This window comes from Dicentrarchus labrax, unplaced genomic scaffold, assembly GCF_905237075.1.
Source record: "Dicentrarchus labrax unplaced genomic scaffold, dlabrax2021, whole genome shotgun sequence".
NCBI lineage: Eukaryota > Metazoa > Chordata > Actinopteri > Moronidae > Dicentrarchus > Dicentrarchus labrax.
Window position 1 is genome coordinate 16294459 of NW_026136708.1, and position 20584 is coordinate 16315042.

Sequence of the window (20584 nt, forward strand, 5' to 3'; positions counted from 1 at the left end):
TGGAGGGGAACACTGTGAAGTGTGTTTGTCTTTTTATTGCTGTACACATACAGTAGGTATTAAACATCCAATACACAATGTACAGTATAATATACAAAAAATTAAGGCAGCAGTCTTATAAGTTACTCTCGGGTTGATCTGACAACTGTCACTTTCTTCCATTACCCAAAAGGAGAGATGAGTTTTTTAAATGTGTCGTATAAAGTGATATAAGGGACCAGAGCATTGCCTAGAATAATTATCTGGCAAATGTTCAATGTACAAGTTAAAAATGACGATGAAAAACCTTTTTTCTTTTTTTTAATAACCAGATTGCTCAGTCACAACAAAAGCAATAATTTCTCTCAAAATACTCAAGTGTGACAGGACACAACAGTCTGAGTCAGGAAGTAATTAAAGATACTCCGTCTCCACGCTGTTGTATCAGTGAATGGTGAAAAACCTAAAATCTGGAATATAATCCAAATCACAAAAGGACATCTGGCTTGAAAGCAGGCAGATAAGAGGTACAAATGTTATTATTTATACAGAAAGTACAGGTTGCTAAATATTAGCCTATTGAGGGGGGGGGTTGTACGTCATCTTTAAAGGGGAGCTCCACCATTTTTACACATCAGTCGATTACAAAGAAGTGAGCTTACCAGACCTCTGTAGTTGCTGCTCATCTCTTGCCTGAAGCTTGCAGCTCGAGGCTAAATTTACCGCTACTGGCATAACTTCTGTGACCCAACTGTCTGCGGTTGAGTTGCATTGTGGGTAATGAATGAATGAATTTTTTATTTATTTTTTTTACACGGGTCAGACAACATTACCGGAGTACAACGTTAAATTGGTGGAGTATTATTTTTTTAATAACTCTTAACTGTGCAGATGGACAAACTGGGTGTTGACAGTTGATGTATAACTAAATTAATGTTCTTCAGGTTCAGACACTGTGGCGTCTCTGCTTTACTGTTCCTTCAGCCAACATTACAACATGTTACCTCCGCTTCAGAGCCAATCGGCGGTACAATATCTAAACAGGATTTTGAAGGCAGTTCACAGTATAAGCTGCTCCGCAAAAGCTATTCTGAGGTGTTTATGCCAGTGCAGTATAGTTGTAAAAAGTTATATAAATTAGTTTCACATATACTATGACATTTTTGGGCAGGCTGACTGTATAATATATTGCATGTTGTTTAAAGCTGCGTCACATATTCGCCGCGTTAAGTAAAAACGTGTTGACGAATAAAAGAGTCATTTTACTCGTCAAATATAGCTTAATTACTGATAACTTAAACAGCAAATAATTGATGAAGGGTTAAAAGTATTTTAACAAAAAGACTGATTGAGTGTTTGAGTGAGACTGAACGTCAACAATACTTTTATGAAACAGCTTCAGGGATCAATAACAAGTGGCCAGTCATACAGTGTGCACCAAAGACCAAAGAGATGTGATTGGCACCTCAAAAACTGGAAAATAAAACCAAATATCCTGAAAAGAACTTCGAAACAACAAAAAAGAAAAGTCAGTTGATGTGTTGTAATGGATGAAACTCCTCAATCGCTGCGTCACTTCACCGCTGCACTTTACTGTCGTTCTCCGCGTGGCTCTGCATGTGTTCAGGCAGCTCCTGCAGGAAAATACAAACAGCACTGAGGGGTTGTTCAGCCTGCCCACGTGTAGTTGTGTGTGTGTGGAGGCACTCCTTACTTTTAACAACAAAGCTATGAGAATATAAGATTGTGACTAAGGAACAGAGCTAAGCTGATCTTCCCTTCAACCTCCACATTGTTTAAAATGAGATGAAAGTCATTAGCGTCGGTTCATTACCTGCCTAACCGACTGCTGCGTGGCAAAGAAAGTGTTGCAGCCTCTCCAGCGGCATTTGACCATCTCCAGATTCGGGTTGCTGTGATCTCGAACGAGGTGCTGCTCGAGATGATCCGCGATGCCGAAGATCAGAGAGCAGTTCTGCCACTGAACAGAGGGCAAAGGTCACAAAGTCTTATAATCAGTCAATCATAATTATAATCCTGGTCCAGTATATAAGTGTGATGCAGAAACTTTAAGCCACCAGTGCTGATACACTGAGAAGTAGGAGACTTCTTTGAAAATTTGTATATTTATAGATTCTGGAAGGTAGAAGGAGTAGATGACTCTTTAAGGATATATTTTAAGTGAAAATTATAAGAAAAAAACAAACATATATCACTCATTATTGTTCCAAGCAGGTTATTTGTATACATGTCTTAACACATGTTTGGAGGGGATGTTTAAATATCTTCAAGAGGAAGACTGAAGTGTGTACTCGTGGATTACACTTCACTCTCTGTGTAATGAATCTTTACCCAGCAGCGGTAGTTCTTCATCAAGTTGAGCTTTACAGCTTGAACGCTGCCATCGTAACAGCCTGTATAGATCTGGGTGGGACAAACAATGGTAGATATGTATTTTAAACCATTTCCAAACAGAACATCTATCACGCAAGTTTAGATTTAAAATTCACGTACCACACTCTTATGTATGGCCATGCACATCACCATGTCACTGTGACCCCCGTACACCTGCAGGCGGTCATGGGACTGAAAACAAAGAAATATAACACTCAAATTAATTTTTACATATAAATAAATATATAGACAATTCACAGTTCAAAATAAATGCTAGTTATGTGCAGGTTCCAAGAAGTCAAATTTAAGATCTTTTCAAATGTGGGACCTGAACTAAAAGTAATAGACATTTAACACCTAATGGTATAACACTGCTAAAGGAAACTATGAGAAGTGTTATTATAATTAATACATATAAATTCTGTTTTCAGTATTCGACGATGGATGGTGAAGCAATATGAACTGAATCAAACAGATTCACATGCAAATATTGGCTTTGATTGATTTGAGGTCTTAAATTGAGAAATTTCAGTGTGTTCTCTGAATTTTTAGGAACCAAACAAACACACACTCAGATATCAGTGTGAATAATGGAGTCATAAATAAGGTACCTGTAGCTCATAAACTCGGACCAGTTTATCCAGACAGGCCGTTACCATCACTTTGCCCAAGATGACTATTGATGTGACGGCATGACCGTGACCCTTGTAGATACGAACCAACTCACCCGTCTACAAACATAAGATGGAAGACAAACATAAGACCAAATAATATCAACCTTTTTACTGTTGTATTGTCACATCAGGGACTAAATTTGTGCTAAACTTTCAGCCAGACACAAGAAATGTTCAGATGAATAGTTTCACTGTAATATCATGTTAAAAGGCATCAAAACAAACAAAGTGGCTGTCAATGGGGAGGCAGTAGGGAAGAGAAAAAAAGTATTTCCCCTCTGGAGATTAATAAATCAATACTCATAGATAAATAACTTACATGGATGTTGTGGGCGTGAACAGATGTGTCACTGGAGCCACTGAATACCAGGTCGTTTACCACCTGAAAACAACACGGGAAGTAGAATCTAGTAAACCTGATATACAAGTGATAATATCTCTTTGACAATCAAGTCAGTCAAGTAAAATTTTATATAAATAGAAAGTCATAAATCACTATTTGCCTCAGGGGGCTTTAAAATCTGTTCAACATTCAACATCCCTGCTCCTAAAATATAATTGTTTTATAATTATAATTTAATTAACAAGAAACTTTATTACAGCATTTAGAAGTTATTTACACCCTTAAGAATATGTGTCACGTGTCAAAACCTGAATTTTGACACTTGCAGATATGATATAATATGACATGATATAAATACAGATTGAATGTCAGCATGAACAGTAAATAAAGTACAGTAAATTCTTATAACAGGTTTCCATTCAAACAAAAGTAAAATCTCCTTATTTGGACAGAAATCATGTTGAAGTTTAAGAGCAGAAGTGTTGGTCTTTCACCTTCATACAGAGAACAGTTTTGGTGTGACCCTCCAGCGAGCGCAGCAGCAGGCCGCTCTTGGCGTCTCGTACACTGATGGTGCTGTCGTAGGAGCCGACCAGCAGCACCCGGCGGGCGCCCTCCTGTGCTGTACCCAGGCAGCTGACACCCCGAGGGCCATGGCACTCGAACACATCTAACTGCTTCAGGGTCTAACGAGAGAGAGAGAGAGAGAGAGAGAGAGAGAGAGAGAGAGAGAGAGAGAGAGAGAGAGAGAGAGAGAGAGAGAGAAAAAAAGAATCAAGATGAAAAATATGAGCTGGGAAAGCTGCTGAAGAAGCTGTCAGAAAATATCTCTGGCAGGAAAAGATAAAAGCAACACGTAGGCTCTGAAAATATAGTCTACATCACTGCAAAATCAAAACTCAAGTTCTCTGGTTACAGGTCAACTAGAGCACTTTGACGTAATCTGACTAAAATAAACCAAGTTGTGATGGTTGGCTTACTTAAGTTACAGCAAGTGAGTGGATGTTTTTTCATGTCAAGTAAAACTGTGAGTATTAAAATCATTTTACTCACCTTTAAGTCATAGCTGGCCACAGAGCCATTGGCGAGTCCAGCAAACAGAATATTCCAGCCAATGTGCAAACACAGCACCCTGTCTGACAGAGAGATCTGCTCCAGACACTTCTTAGACTGGAGGTGAACGGAAGAAAAACAAATCACCAAGTTAAAACATCACAAATTTACAAAACACAAGACAGGAGGCAACCCATCCTATGTAAGTCAAAGCTGCTCACAGGTGTGTTCTGGTTAAAGGGTTGGTTTTTTTTTTTTGCACAATATTGCTTGGCCGGACATTTTGTACCTTTATGCTGTAACAGCGGATAGTCTGGTCACTGGACCCGGTGTAGAGGCGTGCCAGCATATTTGGGAGGGACGACACCAGCAGACAGTTGATTTTGTTTGTGTGACCACTGAACACTGCTAGGCACTCCCTGGTCTGGATACACAGAAACAAAATGTATTTGATTATTATTTCACAGATTATATATCTTATCACAATTTTCAGTTACTGAATATATTTTAGGGTAGTTGTATTAAAATAGATCTTTGCTGCCTGATATGTCAAAATATTATAAATACATTATATCAACAGAACTAAAAAGCAACAAAAACTCTTTTCTATTCTACTTTAATATTCATGCAGTGATTCTTTCATATAAGAGGAGTGTAAAAAGCAGCCAATTAGCCACAGTTTGCTTCAACATACCATCAGACTGTAGACCCGTGCTGTGTTGTCCCCTGAACACGTGTACAATAGGCCCTCATGAATTTGGAGGCCGTGGACGGGACCTGTGTGATTTAAAAACGCTCCCACAGATGGCTCGTCATCCTCGACACCCTCTGAAAAAAAGCAGTGATCACATGATCACATTTTTTATAGCTCTGCTTGATCTCTGTATGTGAACATGTTCTGTGAGAGGAGGAACAATACTCACCTGGAGGAGGACAGGTATCTTTCACTGTAGGCTGAACTTTTCTGAGTGGTCAAGAGAGAAACATTTTTGAGTACAGGATCGCAGTAATGTTCGGGATTCTATACCACACACAATCTTACGTAGCGACCCCACCTCTCATCCGCATTTTGCTGAAACGTCTGTGTGGTTGCAGAGCTGAAGTCCACACTGACAGACTTCTGAGAGGGCTCTTTGTGGACGTGGACATTTGAGATGGTCCCCTCATTGTCTGATTCATCGATATCAATGACCACCAGGTTGGAGGGTTCCATCATTTCAACGGAGTCGTCGCTCTCGTTCCCACCATCGTCGTCCAGTGATGCAGCAGCAGAAGCACTGTGATCTCTTTCAGGGACAAAAGAGGCGACGGGCTGCCCTGCCGGAGTCTCGAGAGCTCCTCCCGTCTCCTCCTCAGAATCACTGTCGACAGACTGTGCTTCCTCTCTCGCTAACCTCACTGTCTTTAAACAGTCCTTTAACCCCTCCCTCGTGACTTGCTCCTGCTGCCTGGCAGAGGATTCAGGAGAAATGTTTCCTGACGTAGAGCACTCTGTTTTGAGAGAGGTAACAGCAGTTGACGGCGCTGCTAAGCCTGGTGATGTAACCAGCAGCGAAGGGAGCAAATCAGAGGGAAACAGGCACACAGGTTGGTTCACAGGTACCGGCGGTGTATCAGGGTTACAGGAGACTGTAGCTGGTTGACAAATTTCTCGCTTTACTGGCATGGTTGTCAGGACAAGTGGGGTTGGATGAGGTTGGCTGATGAAAGATGCTGGGTTTATGGGAGGTGTGCTGGAGGCGATGGGGAAGGCACTAGAGGAAGGAAGGGGAGAGAGTCTTGGGGGCACAGCAGCAGCAGCCCCCGTATTAGATGCTCCTGAGTATCCTCCTGAAAGAGATTAAGAGAGGAAAGGGTAAACTATTTGTTGTGTGTGAAGCCCTTTAAAGCAAAGGATAAATCTCCTGTACCTTGCATCCCCTGCAGGATCTCAATGCGCTGGGCTCTCAGACTGTTGACTTCAGCAGTACACTAAAACAGCAGGAAGAACAATTAAATGTAAAGACACCAGAAGAAAAAGTACAAAAAGACTTGATATTTTCTTTATTAGTGGTGGTACCTGCTGTCTCAATAGAAGGAGTCTTTGGACTTCTGTGTAGGCAGCTTGCAGGGTGTTGCGGGCCTGGACCAGAGACTTGTCCAAAGCTTGTAACGAGTGGCTCAGCTCCTCCTCCCTCAGAGACACAGCCAACAGCTGGTCCATTTGGTCCTGATCTGCAGCAGGAAAAAGGGAAAATACTAACTGAGATTTACTGGATTTACTGGATGATATTTGGAAACAGTCACAAATATTATTGAGAAGTTGAGATGGTGATCTGTTTTAAATGATAACACAGCTTTAACAGGCTAAAAAGATTAGCTGCCACACTGTTAGACAGCTAAAAACAGTACTAGGCCTTTCGCATTTTTTAAGTTACGTGGCCAAACTAGTTTCTCCTGCGCTTGGAACGAGAGGGTGAAGCGATGGGGTTGTAATCTGCAACTACACCACTAGATGCCACTAAATCCTACACAGTGGTCTTTTAAATGAAAAGATTAATGTTCCACACTGACTATGAGAATTTTATTTAGATTTTGGTCTCATCTTCATCAATAAAAAATAATAATATATTTTTAACGCCAAACAGCATTCATCTAAATAAATCTGTGGTTTGGAGGCGTTACTGTTTCCACTGATGCTGTTCTCTAATAGCCTTCAACCAACATACAATGCACATATTATTACACTTCTACTATAAAATGATACTGCCTGAGAATGCCATGAATCTGTACGCTGTTATAATAACACCTTAGCTTGCACTGATATTTATTATATAACTGATAACAGTATAAAGACTCCTATTAAAAACACACGAAATATCTGAATTACCCTTGTTCGACTTTGTTTTCTTCTTTTTACCCCTCGGCTCTGGATCGGAAATGCCATCATTCTGTAAAAATACACAATAAATAAATCCCAATAATAAATGGGATTCATGTTTCAGGAAAGTATACGTTCCAGCTGTGCCCTACACTTAAAAAATACTATATACTTCTTACCGTCACCACTCTGTGTGTCCTCTTGTTGGCACTACTGTGGCCTCTCAAATCTTCGTTCTCCTCCTCCACGTTTGGTTCCACCTTCACAGAGACCACTTTGACCGTCTGACCGCTGCAACCTTCCTGTGCTGCACCAGGCTGCTGTAAAGGCTGCTGCATCTGAGAGTCTGACTGTGTTCCTGTGTGAGAGCCATGGTCTGCTGTGTGCTGGGGTGGAGGAGGTAGTCCAGTCCAGTTTCCGCCTGCAGGACTGTCTGGGAGCGACTCCCAGTGGAAGCCTTCTGACAGCGGCAAGTCCTCTGCTTGTGTTGAGCTTTCTTGGTTCACAAACTCTATTCCAAACCTGTTACCACACAGAATTAAAACAGACAGAAAATGATTTCTGTTCAGAGAAACAAAACCTGAACTGAAAGCATGAGAGAAGAGGCTTTACCTGGGCATGCCTTTGATCCGCTCCTGCTTCTTCCTCCTCATCTCCTGGTTCATCTCCTTCCAGCTCAACTTACTTTTGGCCCCTGATAAGTTGAACAGCTTATTCACAGATGATTTAAACCCACTGTCTTTCTCCCCCTGAACTTTGCTTGATTTGTGGGCAATTCGAACCCTGCGGGCGATGTTCGGGTTGGGCTCAGACGATGCCGTCCTGTCGAGGGTCCCCTGAGACTCTCTCTCCATGCTGCTCCATGATAGTCCATTTGAGTCACTTGCAACCACCGGGCTCCTCTCACAATACTGAGTCGTTCCTTGTGTCTGTTTTGGCTCAGTCGGGGCGATACTGGAGAGACCAACACCAGAATAGGATGCAGGAGCAGGAGAGCTAATCGGTGTTGACTGCACAGATGAAGTCGCAGCAGAGGTGATGTGAAGTGCAGCCTCATTGGTGTAGTTTCTGAACTGCTCTTTCACGGTTCCAGCTTGATCAGACGGCCGCACCCCTGCCTCACTGCTCTGCTTTCGGGCCTCGCGGTCCGCTCTGCACGGCTCCCTCACACCCAGCGCTCTTCTGATTTGCCGCAGCATCGCGCTGACATCGACGTCCCGTATGGGAGCTGCGTTGGCGGATCTGTTTGCTGAACCTTGAGTCGAACAATGTGAGCCTTCTTGTCCCGAACTCTCATTCTGGCCGTGATCGAAGATGATGGCTCCGTCCTCAGGGAGGCGATCGCTGGTGAAGTCTGTTACATTATCGTACTGCTTGTTGTAACGCTCATGCTGACTGATGGCGGGCCATGATATTTGTTTGTCTGGCATGTTAGTGGCACATTGTTGGCTGTTGTGTGGTCTTCCTATTAGCCTGTCTGCTTGGGAACTCTCGTTTTTGATGTCATCATACCTCAGCTGCGGAGTTGATTGGGTGAACCGGTCCTGAACATGAGGGTGCTGCCAGGTCCAGCCGGCAGCTGATCTTCCACTTTGATTCTGCAGAGCTGTTTCTCTTTGGTGGGGAGGTCTTTGCTGACTTGACACTTTATTCTCTTTGTTTTGAACAACAGCGTTGTTGTTTCCTTCCTGGTGGATTTTCTGCACCTGTTTCAGTCTCTTCATGTTCACCTGTTTGGACTTTTCCAGCTTCACAACTTTGGACACCACCGTGTTCTTTCTGGAGGCTCCCTGTAGCATTTCTGCACGCTTCTGACCAGCTAGCTGCTTTAGCTGCTTTCTTTTCTTTTTCGTTGCTTTCTTCCTGTGATGACAATATGAGTGTTTTAACAAAATATTACAACACAGAGAGAATAAACAGGGTCGAATACTATCATTTTGACCCAATAACAGATAGACAGGTGAAACTCTTACTCCTTTTTCTTCAGTGTCTTGTTTCTCTCCAGGATCTGGCTCATGGTCTCCTGGCCCAGAGTCTTCAACAGAGGGAGGGGCTTCACATTTTTAGACATCAAGCTCTTCAACTTGGCTTTGTGTTGAGCAGTGGAGATGTGCTCAGCATACTCCTTTAAACCCATGGAGGACTCCTTACACGCCTGGCATTCATGAAAGGAATTCCTGTTTAAGGAAAAAGAATGACAACAGACGTGTGAGATATGAGCAGATGTCAGAATACAAAAGAAGTTTGAGCTCTCGCAACTGATTTTAACATCAAAACAAAAAATGCTGCTCACAAGAGTTCAGGGTCAATGATTTTGTCGTCTCAGTAAGAGGGAAATGTATTATTTGCTCTTTTCATCCCTGATTTAATGAATGAACATCAACATGATTGTTTCAACAAAGTATGTTGGAATTCGCAGCACACTGTGTAGCTCAGTGGTTTTTAATTTCCTATTTTTGACTTGAGTATAAAATAAAATAAAACGTTTGATTCATAATTGAATGACAAAATAATGAATAGTTTTTTCATGTTCTCATTTTTTGATTCCTTATTGAATATGAAAAGAACAAATGATAAACGGATACAGGGAAACACTCTACCAATACCAAAACAATATTTTTTTATCCTTTACATCGGGGGACTCCAACCTCGTGAGTGAGGACTTCCTAAAGAGACTGAACGTAGCAGTGTGTATTTTCACTTTTAGTCATTTTCATACACATTGTTGAACCAATCAAATGTTTTCTCTGGTCGTGGTATTTACACTGAAGGATCAAGTGAGAAATCTACTGCTAGCTCAGCAAAATCAAGGCAAACTAATTAATTATGTATATATAATCAATCTAAAAGAGCAACTCAACCACCATTTGGGACACAGACGATGAGCGCCCAGTGAAGAAGGGCAGAATAAGAAAGCATGCCTTCCCAGTATAAAGCAATACTCTCCCTCTCTTTAATCTCACCGGATTCTCAGGTGATACTATGCTTCAAGGCCAAAAGGTGTCATCAAGTGCATTATGCATGTTTTATTTTGAAAAATACTGCTGTATTTTTGCATCCCTCATGGAAAACAGAACAGGCACACATTTATATATTCACTTAATATTTTACTCACTTGCCCAGCACTGTCTCCAGCTCTCTGTGATGCAGCATACCATGCATATGCTCCTGTGCTTCCTGCAGTTCAGAGTCACAATGCAAACATTATAGATCATTTCTAACGGCTGCTGCACGTTGAAAGCAAATCCCATATTATCGATAGCAAATCGCCTCTCATTTAAATGTCTGGGTGAAGGTCAGAGCCACTTACATGTGTCAAATATAACTTGCGACACAAAATACAGTAGGTCTTTTTGGGCTTCTGGGAGGACGGTGCGGCGTTGATCCTCTTCACGGTGCTTTTACCCACCTTCGCCTGCGGGGGTTGAACTTTTGCCATTTCTGAACCCGTGAAACATAAGAAAACTTAAATATATACACAACAAACAAAACCAAACTGCAGCGCCTCAACAGCAGCATACAGAGACACCACAGAATAAAGCCTTTACACTGCAGTCTGCTGGCGGTATCTGCGTTGTATTGTGATTAACACGACTCCTGGACAGTTTACAACCAATATAAAACTGTAACTATTAAATAATCGGGTCTAAACTTCTGACAGCAGCACAACGTGGTACCAGTGGAGTGAGAACCAGCCAGCGTCCACAGAAAGGCGAACACGTTGGACTGAACAGTTGCACATTAACCGTCCCCGAGTTACAATTCACACCGGCCGCTGCGAGACCGTAACGTAACTTAGCTACGTTGTTTACGCGGAACAAAAATATTCGCTTTAAATTGTAAACAGACCTTAATTACCAGGCGACTTTCACATGGCAACAACACTCAACCGCTGCTCGACCGCCATGTTTTGGCTACGTAAATCACGTCGTGTCTCACGTCGTCCAATCGTTCGCTAAAGATGACGCCGGAAGTTCGACGGCGGTTATTTGTCGTAGATCTACAAATGAAGCGATAAGTGTAAGTTCCGTACTTTAGCTGCGATCTCCAGTAATGGCGGTGTTTTACAGATCTAATCGGCTGCGGTGAACCGCCACTCCGTGCGGAAGAGGAAAGAGGAGTGGTTGTTTTGTTTTTGTTTGTTTTTTGTCTTTGCTGAAATTAATGTAGCTGTTAGTGAGCTGACTTTAGCTTTACGTCGCCAGCTTTACTTCAACACAACGGTTGTTTTAGGTTAACGATGTGCAACGGCTGTGTGCAGAAAGAGTACCCCGACCGGGTGAGTCGAGTCCGCCGAGGGAGACACTGACGTTAATCCTAGCTCCACATACACAGGGAACATTAATTTATCTTCTGTAGGTTGTCCCTTAAACTCCGTGATTTGCAGATATAGTCACAATATTGGTGACAGATGCTCTTTCTGTAGTGATATGAAACATTATTTGTTTACTCTTGTTGTTGTGTTACATGTGGCATTTTTAATTGGATCTTAAGCATAATATGGGAAAAGAAGTTGTACGTGAAGTAGATGATTTGTTGTTAATGTTAACCAATTCTAAATGAATCCAGCAGTAGACAATATATAATATACGTTTTTATTATTTTAGCTACATTTTACATTCATGAAATGAGAATTTTGCAGAAGATATCATCTTATAAGGCTTTTAGACAAACAGAACTGAACATATATTTGCAATCACTTTCTAATTTAAAAACCTGTAACAAAAAAAATAACAAAAAAACTTTAGTATTTTGCCCACTTATGAGATATTTTGTGTTGTGTATTGCCCCAAAAGTGTTTTTCACCCACCTCAAAGGATGATGGGTTAGTAAAACGCTTATGTGTAACATTCATTGTGTCAGTGAGTAGGTTATAATAGTTTAATGTGATGGTATCAAAATGATGCTCTTGTTGTTTCCCGCTCAGGGGAACACTTGTCTGGAGAATGGCTCCTACCTGATGAACTACCTGGGCTGTGCCAACTGCCATCAGAGGGACTTTGTGCTGATCAGCAATAAAGCCACAGAGGACGATGATGGAGAGGAGATAGTCACATATGACCGTAAGTCAGTCTTCTTGTGCTTCAGTTTTCATTGTATTGGAGAACAACCTCCAGATAAAAACAGTATACATAGTGTATGTGCTTCTGGGGCTGTTTCTCAGGTATGGACTTATGTATATACGGCTAAGATAAGATAAGATATACCTTTATTAATCCCCCGTAGGAAAAATTCAAGTTACACACAGCAGCATTGGGGGAAATAGTGCACAAAAATGGTGTGCAAATTAAAAATATTTTAGGCAGTGGGGGTGGGAGGTACAGGGTGCTGTGGTGTTGTGGAGTCTGATGGCTGATGGCTCAGGGTGCACACTACAAGGGAGCCAGGGGGAGCTGAGAGGGGGTCTTCTGTATCTTGAAATATTATAGAATATGTGTTTAAAATTAGGCTATCATTGATTATGTATGTCATGATTATTATATATCAGATGTGCAACATAAAGCAGATAGGCCGACATTACTACACGATTGCATCAATTCTTTGCTTCGGTTCTTCAAACTTTGTGGCAACAGTTTGGGGCAGATGCTTTTCCTGTTTCAAAACAACAACGTCAAGATCCATAAAGTAATTTATGATTCCTGATGATTCCTATTTTCAGATGATTATACACGAATGAAAACATACTTATTAATATTATATTCAATTTCTGCAAATCGATTGTTCTAAATTCGACTTACTACTGGACATTTAAAGAAGGGTAGAGGCTGTTTTTGCAGCATAGTAATGTCGATGTAAGGCATCTGGTTTTGGCCGTATAGTGAAAAAGAGAGAATTACCAGACTTCTTTATAACTCACCAAACGTTGGTTGGTTAGTGGTAATAATCCCAATCCTCTGAGAGACTCATTCATCCACTAATAACTAACTTTGTCCTTACAGATGTTTGTAAAAATTGCGACCATGTCATCGCCAGCCATGAATACACATTCTCCGTTGTTGATGAATATCAGGTAAGGTATCTGTGTTCTGATTCATGACCATAACTAAGTAAATTCATTCTGTATATGTTAGCTTTTTTAAATAGGATCTTGTTATCTAACATGCAGTACTCACAGTCAGTTGTTGCCACTGTTTAATGTTTTAATGGTCACATTAAGTCTGTTCTGTGTCGTCCAGGAGTACACTATGCTCTGCATGCTGTGCGGAAAAGCAGAGGACTCCATCAGTGTGTTACCCGATGACCCCAGACAGTCTGCACCTCTCTTCTAGACCTCAAACCTGCAGGCCATGATTCACTTTTTTAGATCGGGTGTCGCCACCATGGACATGCTGCACTGCTTCAGGGTTTCACACATTTTTTATCATTTTACGCACATATATGTAACACCGCATTTTAAAGGTCTTGGCTGTTTATGGACTGCTGTATATGCTGATATCGGTGGAGTAAGGCATGTAGCTGTTTATTAACTTCCATGACAACAACAAACATTATGTATGTCAATTGAAATTGTACTTTAAATAAATAAACATTTTTTAAGAGTTTTATTACTGTTTGCATTTTACTGCTCAACACACAGGAATTTCTGCTGTTGCAAAGTCAGAAAAACTAAATAAGGTTTAGTTAAGAACTTGAGTGAAGTTGCTTGAAGTTTAAAGTTTATTTTTGACCTTGGAAACAGCAGTTGATAAAAAACAAATTAGAAATCCTTTTAAGGGCTCTGAAACTGGACATTGTGAACATCTGCATTTCCAAGACAATTAACCAAACCCAAAAAGCTCCAGAGCAGCTGCTGAGTGAATCTTTTTGTCAGAACATTTTTGTTAATTACGTTGCTTATATCATTGTGTGAACATCTGGGCATTTGTTGTAGCTTCAGTTTCCTGTGTAGCAGTCAAGCATCTGCTATACTGGACCTCTTACGTCTAATGCATCATTTCCTCATTTCCAAACTGATAACTGGACTAGAGTAAGTGTAACAAGACAGCCCGGTCTTTATTTAAATGATTTTAAATCCGTCTTCGCACACATGTTCTTTAACTTCCTGTCAATTACTGCTGTTAAACTTGTGGGTACATATTGTTCCACATATGGAGGAGCTTTCATTTCATTGTAATCGTCCTCTGGGACCCTCCCCCGCCTCCTCATGCAGTCACCAGCTCGTCAGCAGTCTGTCTTGTGCTTACAGGGACGTCCATCTTGGCAAACAGCTGCTTGGACAGAATTTGACAACTGACAGCTCTCAGGGGACGCCTCACAGTCTGAGTTGGTGTGACTATGGTTTATAAAGGTTTGTCTGTGTACATCTTTTCCCATTTATCTGATCACTGACAATGCTGTTAAACTCGGGACTATTGTATTTAGCCAGCATCTGTGGATTATCCAGAGTAACCGGGACTTGGTTGCTATTAAAATTTTAGTTTTCATTGGTTTGGGTGCCACAAAACAAATTCCATTCAATTGTATCGAAATCTCAGACAACTTAAAACCACTAAAACCAAAACTATCTGCATGGTTAGATACTGCTAGGCGTGAATGAGGAAATGGGAAATTTAGTCACAATGAAAACGTGAGCATGTGTAGCCAGGAAGTAATTGATAGTGAGATCTGGCATTTATTGAATTTACTTATATATATATAATAATTAAACTGTGATAAGAATAAAATGCAACAACAATCAGACATGATGAAAAGGTTCCATTTATATCAGTTTTCTTCCCTTATCATCTACTTGATGTAAGAAATAAATATGCACATCGTTGCTGGTCTACATTATGATGTATTTAAGCAGCTCAATAAAAATACAGATGCCTTAGCGGATTGTACAAACGAATAAAAAAAACAAACAAACATTTGCAATGATACTCATGCACTTTTACAATACTTAAGTATGAGTGCAAATACAGGTACATTCTAATATGCTGATGCCTTTTTCCATGACATTTTTTCTAGCAAAGTAAAAGCACACTACTACACAGTGATATGCCAGATGAGCAATTCATTGTTACATACAATAATTAATCTAGCTGTTTTACAGGAGTGAGGTCAATATGGGGCTGCATGCCCTGGTTCTGTACATGAATGCTGATGTTGGTATACTGCTTCTGGTGTTATTTACTATTAGTGTTCTTAACGTGAGTACATGGTTTCTATTAGTGTATACCATCTCGTTAATGGTACATATCTACAATTAGCATCATTTCTACATCCCTCAAGTATTAAACATTATCTTTTTGGTCTCATATTAGGCCTATATGGATTTTTAAGAGAGGAGTGAAATGAGAGGTAAAGAGTTGGCAATCTTACGGTTTTCTCAACCTTTTAGTTTCAACTGCAGGTATCAAGCCACGTCGTCAAGTATTTTCGAGAGACACATCCAACAAATAAATAAATAAATACAATTTATCATACATTTTACATTACATACAGTACATTCCCTTAAGTAAATACCGTATTTACACATGCTATCAGGGACTGGATGTGAGACAGCCTCTCGCTACAGTTGCACCATCCGGATCAGTCACTTGTTGTCAAATAGAGTCATCGATTCACTTTTCCAGAGCCTTTACCCTCGTGGATCTGACCCCTTCCCCTGGAGCTGTGGCCCCACTGACCCTGAACACCAGACCTGTCTTGTGGGTGAACGTGCCGAGCAGGAGGGGAGCTGGAAAAGCTTGACGGAGAGCGGCTGCGTCCCTGCAGAGCGCCGCTGTCGCGCAACTCCTGGCGGGAAGGGGAGGAGCTTAGCGAGCGCTGCAGGGAAGAGGAAGAGCTGCGAGGGCGAGGAGGAGGGCTGAAGAGCATCCCGCTGCGGTCCTGCATCAGCTGAGTCAGACTGGCCAGGAAGTCTGCGTCGCTAGTGCTGCTGGCACGCACTCTTAACCGCCGTCTCCTGGACAAAAGAACACAAGTTATATGATCATCCCTTCTGTATGTTGATGCCTCCTCCTCTACAAGTTCAAGTTCTAATCCTTTAGATTTTAATCATATCAAATGCTCCTTTTGATATTATTCACTGTCAGCAATACCCATTTAATGTATTTACATTCTGTTATTATCTCCTTTGTGGTTTTCATTGTTAGTGGTGGAGTACACACAAGAGATTTGTGGGAAATAATGCAGCATTTAATCCACTGTTCATTTTATCTCATTGATAACATCGCTGTTCATCACTGAATGTTTCCTACCGCAGCTAGTTCACATTAAAAGCATTCAACCAGTGAAACACGCAGTGGCTTCTATTATTCATCAAAAATGTGTTTACAAAACAAGACAACAGTCATTTTCGGCATTTCTTGACAGTGGGTCAGTTTTAAATATTGCAGTGAGGAATAGAACAAGATGGAGCAGCCAAAGTGAGTTTCAGGCGACAGGCTGACACCTCCCACTCCTCAGCGAGGTAATAACTCCTACTACTGCGCCTTGTTGTTGTTTGGAATCACACTGTGTGCAGCATAAAGTCAGATTGCAGCAGCTTGAGGCATTATGGGAAAAATGACTGACTGACATCTTTATAAAAACAACTTAAGTGTGTTAGTCTACACTGTAACAGTTGCTCTTCTGTTATATTTATGACATAGTTGCTGATAAGTAACCATGGGTTACACATCATCCAGGATTGAAATCTTCAGGATTATAACTTTAAATATTTACCATCTAACAAAAAGTGACAAATGACTTTGTTCAGCTCTGAGGAATGTGGATCAGTTTCATACCTGTTGTCCACACACAGGCGGATGGGTGGTTTCCCAGGAGGTGGCCGAGGCAGAAACCTGCTAGTGAGTTGCTCGGGTATAAAGGTGGCGCTCACAGGACGTGGGATCTTACTTTTACTACCTGATGAGGAGGACAGAGAGAGAGGGTCTTCTCCCACACAGTCGGACCTGGAACCTCGCTCTGAGCAGAGCCTGTCTCTCGGCAAAGCGCAAGGCAGATTGTCACAGGACAGAGATGGAGAGGGTGAGTGGGTGGGGGAGCCAGGGACCGGACTGCTCCAGCGATGACGCCTCTCCATGTGGAGGTCCCTGCTCGGAGAGTCCAGGGGGGTGCTGGGGTCTCGTACTGGGATTCGACTCAGTCTCGGGGAAGACGGAGAGTCTCTTCGCCTCAGCAGAGCTGGGGGCGGAGACGAAGAGACGGTGACGGTGCTCTCCATAGCGCCTCCCGCTGTGTCAGCTTGAGGCTGCTGATTCGGCTCCGAGGAGCGATCGGGCAGACCAGAATCACTCTCTGGGTCTCTGTCGTTTGTCAGATGAGCAGTGGGGCCTTTGGCTGGGCTTGGCACTGGAGCTAACTCCAACCTACCTCCATCTTTTAAGATTTCCTCTGGGACTTTGTCAGATTTACTTGCTGGTGCCTCTAGTGGTATCGCATCGCTCCTCTCCTGTACCGGGGACTGTGGCGCACAGCTAGAGGACTGAGAAGAGTTTAATGATTGTTAGAGGGTATAAAAAGACCTTGACCTTTTTCTTTTTTAATTCCATCCTATTCTTATCTAAAGTTTGATCCCTAAGTAGTCCTAAGTAGTAGAAGTGCTCAGAATCATAAAAAGTTTCCAAGGCAGTGGGCACCAGAAGCAAAACTCTGCTGCATTCACAGACAGTCACACCCCTTATTTCGACTTGTGTGTCATGCAGTTTTCCAGGCTGGTTGGTTAGCCGTAACGCTACTTCCATTATGATGCTTTCTGCTCATGCACAACAAAATGCTTGGTCATCCCTACCTGGTCCATCTGAGGTCTTCCCATAATGACTGAGGGCATTTGTCCCAGCATCCCCGGCAGCCTCCTGTGGCCCAGTAACCATGTGCCGGGCATGGACATCTGCGACAGCACAGGACTGCTCGGCACTGCTGTGGACTGGGCATCGTGTGGCTCGGAGGACTGGTTCTCCATCTCAGCGGGCGTGCGAGTCCCAGGCTTGTCCTCAAACACGGCCTCACCTGGAGGCTTGGTGGCTCCAGAACCGCTGCCTTGCTCTAGCTCCAGCATCACCCACTCCTGAGAGTCTCCCTCCTGGGGTACAGGACTGAGGTTCACTGCCACAAAGCCACTGCTCGCAGCGCCTTCCTCTGGATCAGGGGTTCCTGCGCCAGAGTGCTCCTCGTTGCGGGAAGGCGTCTGCTGCCCGTGTACCCTCTCAGGAATGGATTTTTCCCCGACTTGAGAAAGGACAGGACGGTGTTTGCCCAAGCTGAAACAACAACATCGTACGTGTTATGGTGACTTTCTGTCTGGTTCCCTGAACTAACATTTTTGCTAGCTGTCACAAGTGTACATTGTAATTTGATGTGTACTGACTAGGCCTCAAGGAAGCGTTCGATGGTGGGCTTCGGTTCGGGTGCAAGCCTCTTTTCCAACGCCAGGCTCTGACTGTGTTTCATCCTCCGGAGAAGTGGCGCAGCCCGATCCAAGAACATGGTCTCTGATCGCACCCGTCTAGGAGAACTCTGCATGGAGCCGGTGTTGGGGCTCTGGTTCCCCTGGTTCTGACTGTGTTCATCCTCACTCACCACCTGATAAGAACAAATGTCAATAAGGCTCATAAACTGATATATTGCATCTGAATGTACATAAAGCGAGAGCAAGACATCCCTTTCTGTAAACAGGGAAATCTTAAGTCCCAATTTTTCTAATTACTGAAGTATTGGGAAGATAGTGACAGTAGGTGGGCTCTTTGTGGGTTTATATTCAAGTCCAGGAGGAGTAAATGTACTAATAGAGGTTGGCAGGGTACATTATCATATCTCCAGGCACTCTGGAGAGTTTTTAGCTAAACTTTTATCTCACTGCACAGGAAGAGAAGCAGTTATATAAGAGTAATATCACAGCAGTAGGTTAGAACATTGTATTGAGCGTTTACAGTAAACTACATTGCCCCGACCTTCCTGATCATCGGCTGGGCGTGTTTATGGTTTCGGTTGCGGTCCATTTCCTCCCATACATCTGCACCAGGGGTGGTTGGCGTGGGGATGGGGGGGCAGTTGTCAGCATCACTGAGGCGCTCCCCTTGTAGGACATCCTCTGTGTTCTCCCTCTGCAGCTCGCCCGGCAGCACTGAAGCATTGGCCATGCTGTGGAGGAGAAGGAAGGTCACTCTGCAGCTCATTTCCACTGTTCAATTTAGAGCAGCCATTTCTCAGGGATCTCTGACTGTGCAGATTTCTAGTCTAAAAAAAGCTGCAGCTATATACTTGAATTAATGTCCAATAGAGTGTGAAGGAAGTTTGAATAGCTCAAGTGAAACTGCAACAATGTGTCAACAGCAATTAATAGAATAAATGGCTATAAGTTGTAGTGATAGAGCTTTCTTTCAGCTGTAAATACCCCAAGTACGCTGGGGTGAGGCGAGTGAGTTGCTGAGCAGTGGTTGCTGCGGCAGTGATGGACAGCATATCCTCTGAATCACATTTCTCCCAGTCATAAGGGTCATTCTCCAGCACGTTGTGGCTCTTCATAGCACTGTCAAACACTGACATCAGGAGCTGTGTGAGAGAAACCGAAAGAGTCAGCATTTGGCAGCTGGAGAGGAATAAACAGTGTGTGCAAAATATGCCAAACAAGAGATGGCCAACCTGATAGTCAGGCTTAGTGAAGTAATCCAAGGTCAAGATATGATCCAGGAAAGTACTAAACTCTGAGGGAAGGTGCTTTAGCATTAGTCGATGGTCATATGTCTCTTTTAGATTTCCTACTTGTTCCTGAAAGCATCGAGAGGAGAAAAAGAAAGAGTTTGAAAAGATACACATGCTGTGAATTACACATCGATACTAAGCGATACATAGAGGCACATACTTTGTCTTTAATTTTCCTCCAGGGCAGCTGACCAACCATGAATTCAACCAGCATGTAGAAAAGGGACCACAAGTCGTCATGACGACCCATTTCCTACAGATTAAGATGCAAATGTGTGAGTAACTTCAAGGGTAAAAGAAATAGGAATTTAAAAAGAGACGTTTTTGGTTCACGCTCACCTTATTTTTGTGAGCATTGATTGAAGCGTATCGCACAGTTCCTCTGAAGCCTGCCACAGGACGAGGCTGAAAGTGAATACAGCTGGAGTTTAATAAAGATATAGTCAAATGGAGAATCAGTGCTAAGCTGGGGTAACTCAAACACAAATAATACAAATAGGCATCTATAAATATGATGTTAAAGACAGCTGGATTTCATTTTCCCAGGCATTTAACCTCTTCCCCTCCACAGGGATGCTGACGTACTCGCCCGACATTACGGTCGTTCAGAGTTTGTTGTAGTGAGACCATTTTCTGAAACTTGACCTCACT

At 42.5% G+C, this 20584-nt stretch overlaps 3 protein-coding genes across 7 annotated transcripts in view; 1 reads left to right on the forward strand and 2 right to left on the reverse strand.

Annotated features, from left to right (window-relative positions):
- Nucleotides 1–17: 17 nt before the first annotated feature.
- znf106b (zinc finger protein 106b) lies at nt 18–11284 on the reverse strand. Of its 3 annotated transcripts, none has more exons than XM_051407906.1 (21): nt 11153–11284; nt 10614–10744; nt 10419–10480; nt 9277–9480; nt 7916–9166; nt 7483–7825; nt 7313–7373; nt 6503–6657; nt 6354–6414; nt 5499–6273; nt 5367–5407; nt 5138–5271; nt 4733–4867; nt 4444–4560; nt 3885–4076; nt 3367–3429; nt 2985–3104; nt 2494–2565; nt 2332–2403; nt 1814–1960; nt 18–1613 (listed from the first exon to the last, which is right to left on the reverse strand). In XM_051407906.1, exons 2-21 carry the CDS (start codon nt 10740–10742, stop codon nt 1557–1559), a joined length of 4191 nt encoding a protein of 1396 aa, XP_051263866.1. In that variant the 5' UTR covers nt 10743–10744; nt 11153–11284; the 3' UTR covers nt 18–1556. The 3 variants fall into 3 exon arrangements, with proteins under 3 accessions (XP_051263866.1, XP_051263868.1, XP_051263867.1); XM_051407908.1 differs by having other exon boundaries at nt 11162–11219; XM_051407907.1 differs by lacking the exon at nt 11153–11284 and having other exon boundaries at nt 10614–11109.
- Nucleotides 11285–11338: 54 nt separating this feature from the next.
- On the forward strand, nt 11339–13848 carry churc1 (churchill domain containing 1). The gene is made up of 4 exons (XM_051407917.1): nt 11339–11582; nt 12231–12366; nt 13243–13313; nt 13480–13848. Exons 1-4 carry the CDS (start codon nt 11544–11546, stop codon nt 13570–13572), a joined length of 339 nt encoding a protein of 112 aa, XP_051263877.1. The 5' UTR covers nt 11339–11543; the 3' UTR covers nt 13573–13848.
- Nucleotides 13849–14983: 1135 nt separating this feature from the next.
- The window catches only part of ttbk2b (tau tubulin kinase 2b), an 8846-nt gene continuing 3245 nt past the window's right edge, over nt 14984–20584 (reverse strand). For 2 of the 3 annotated variants that reach the window (XM_051407909.1, XM_051407910.1), the window contains exons 7-15: nt 20273–20338; nt 20094–20186; nt 19874–19999; nt 19626–19783; nt 19183–19372; nt 18600–18814; nt 18024–18492; nt 17017–17717; nt 14984–16193 (exon numbers count right to left, since the gene is read on the reverse strand). In XM_051407909.1, coding sequence (XP_051263869.1) covers nt 15842–16193; nt 17017–17717; nt 18024–18492; nt 18600–18814; nt 19183–19372; nt 19626–19783; nt 19874–19999; nt 20094–20186; nt 20273–20338 — 2370 coding nt within the window. In that variant the 3' untranslated portion in view covers nt 14984–15841. The remainder of the gene's footprint in view (nt 16194–17016; nt 17718–18023; nt 18493–18599; nt 18815–19182; nt 19373–19625; nt 19784–19873; nt 20000–20093; nt 20187–20272; nt 20339–20584) is intronic. The other variant, XM_051407912.1, reaches the window with a different exon arrangement.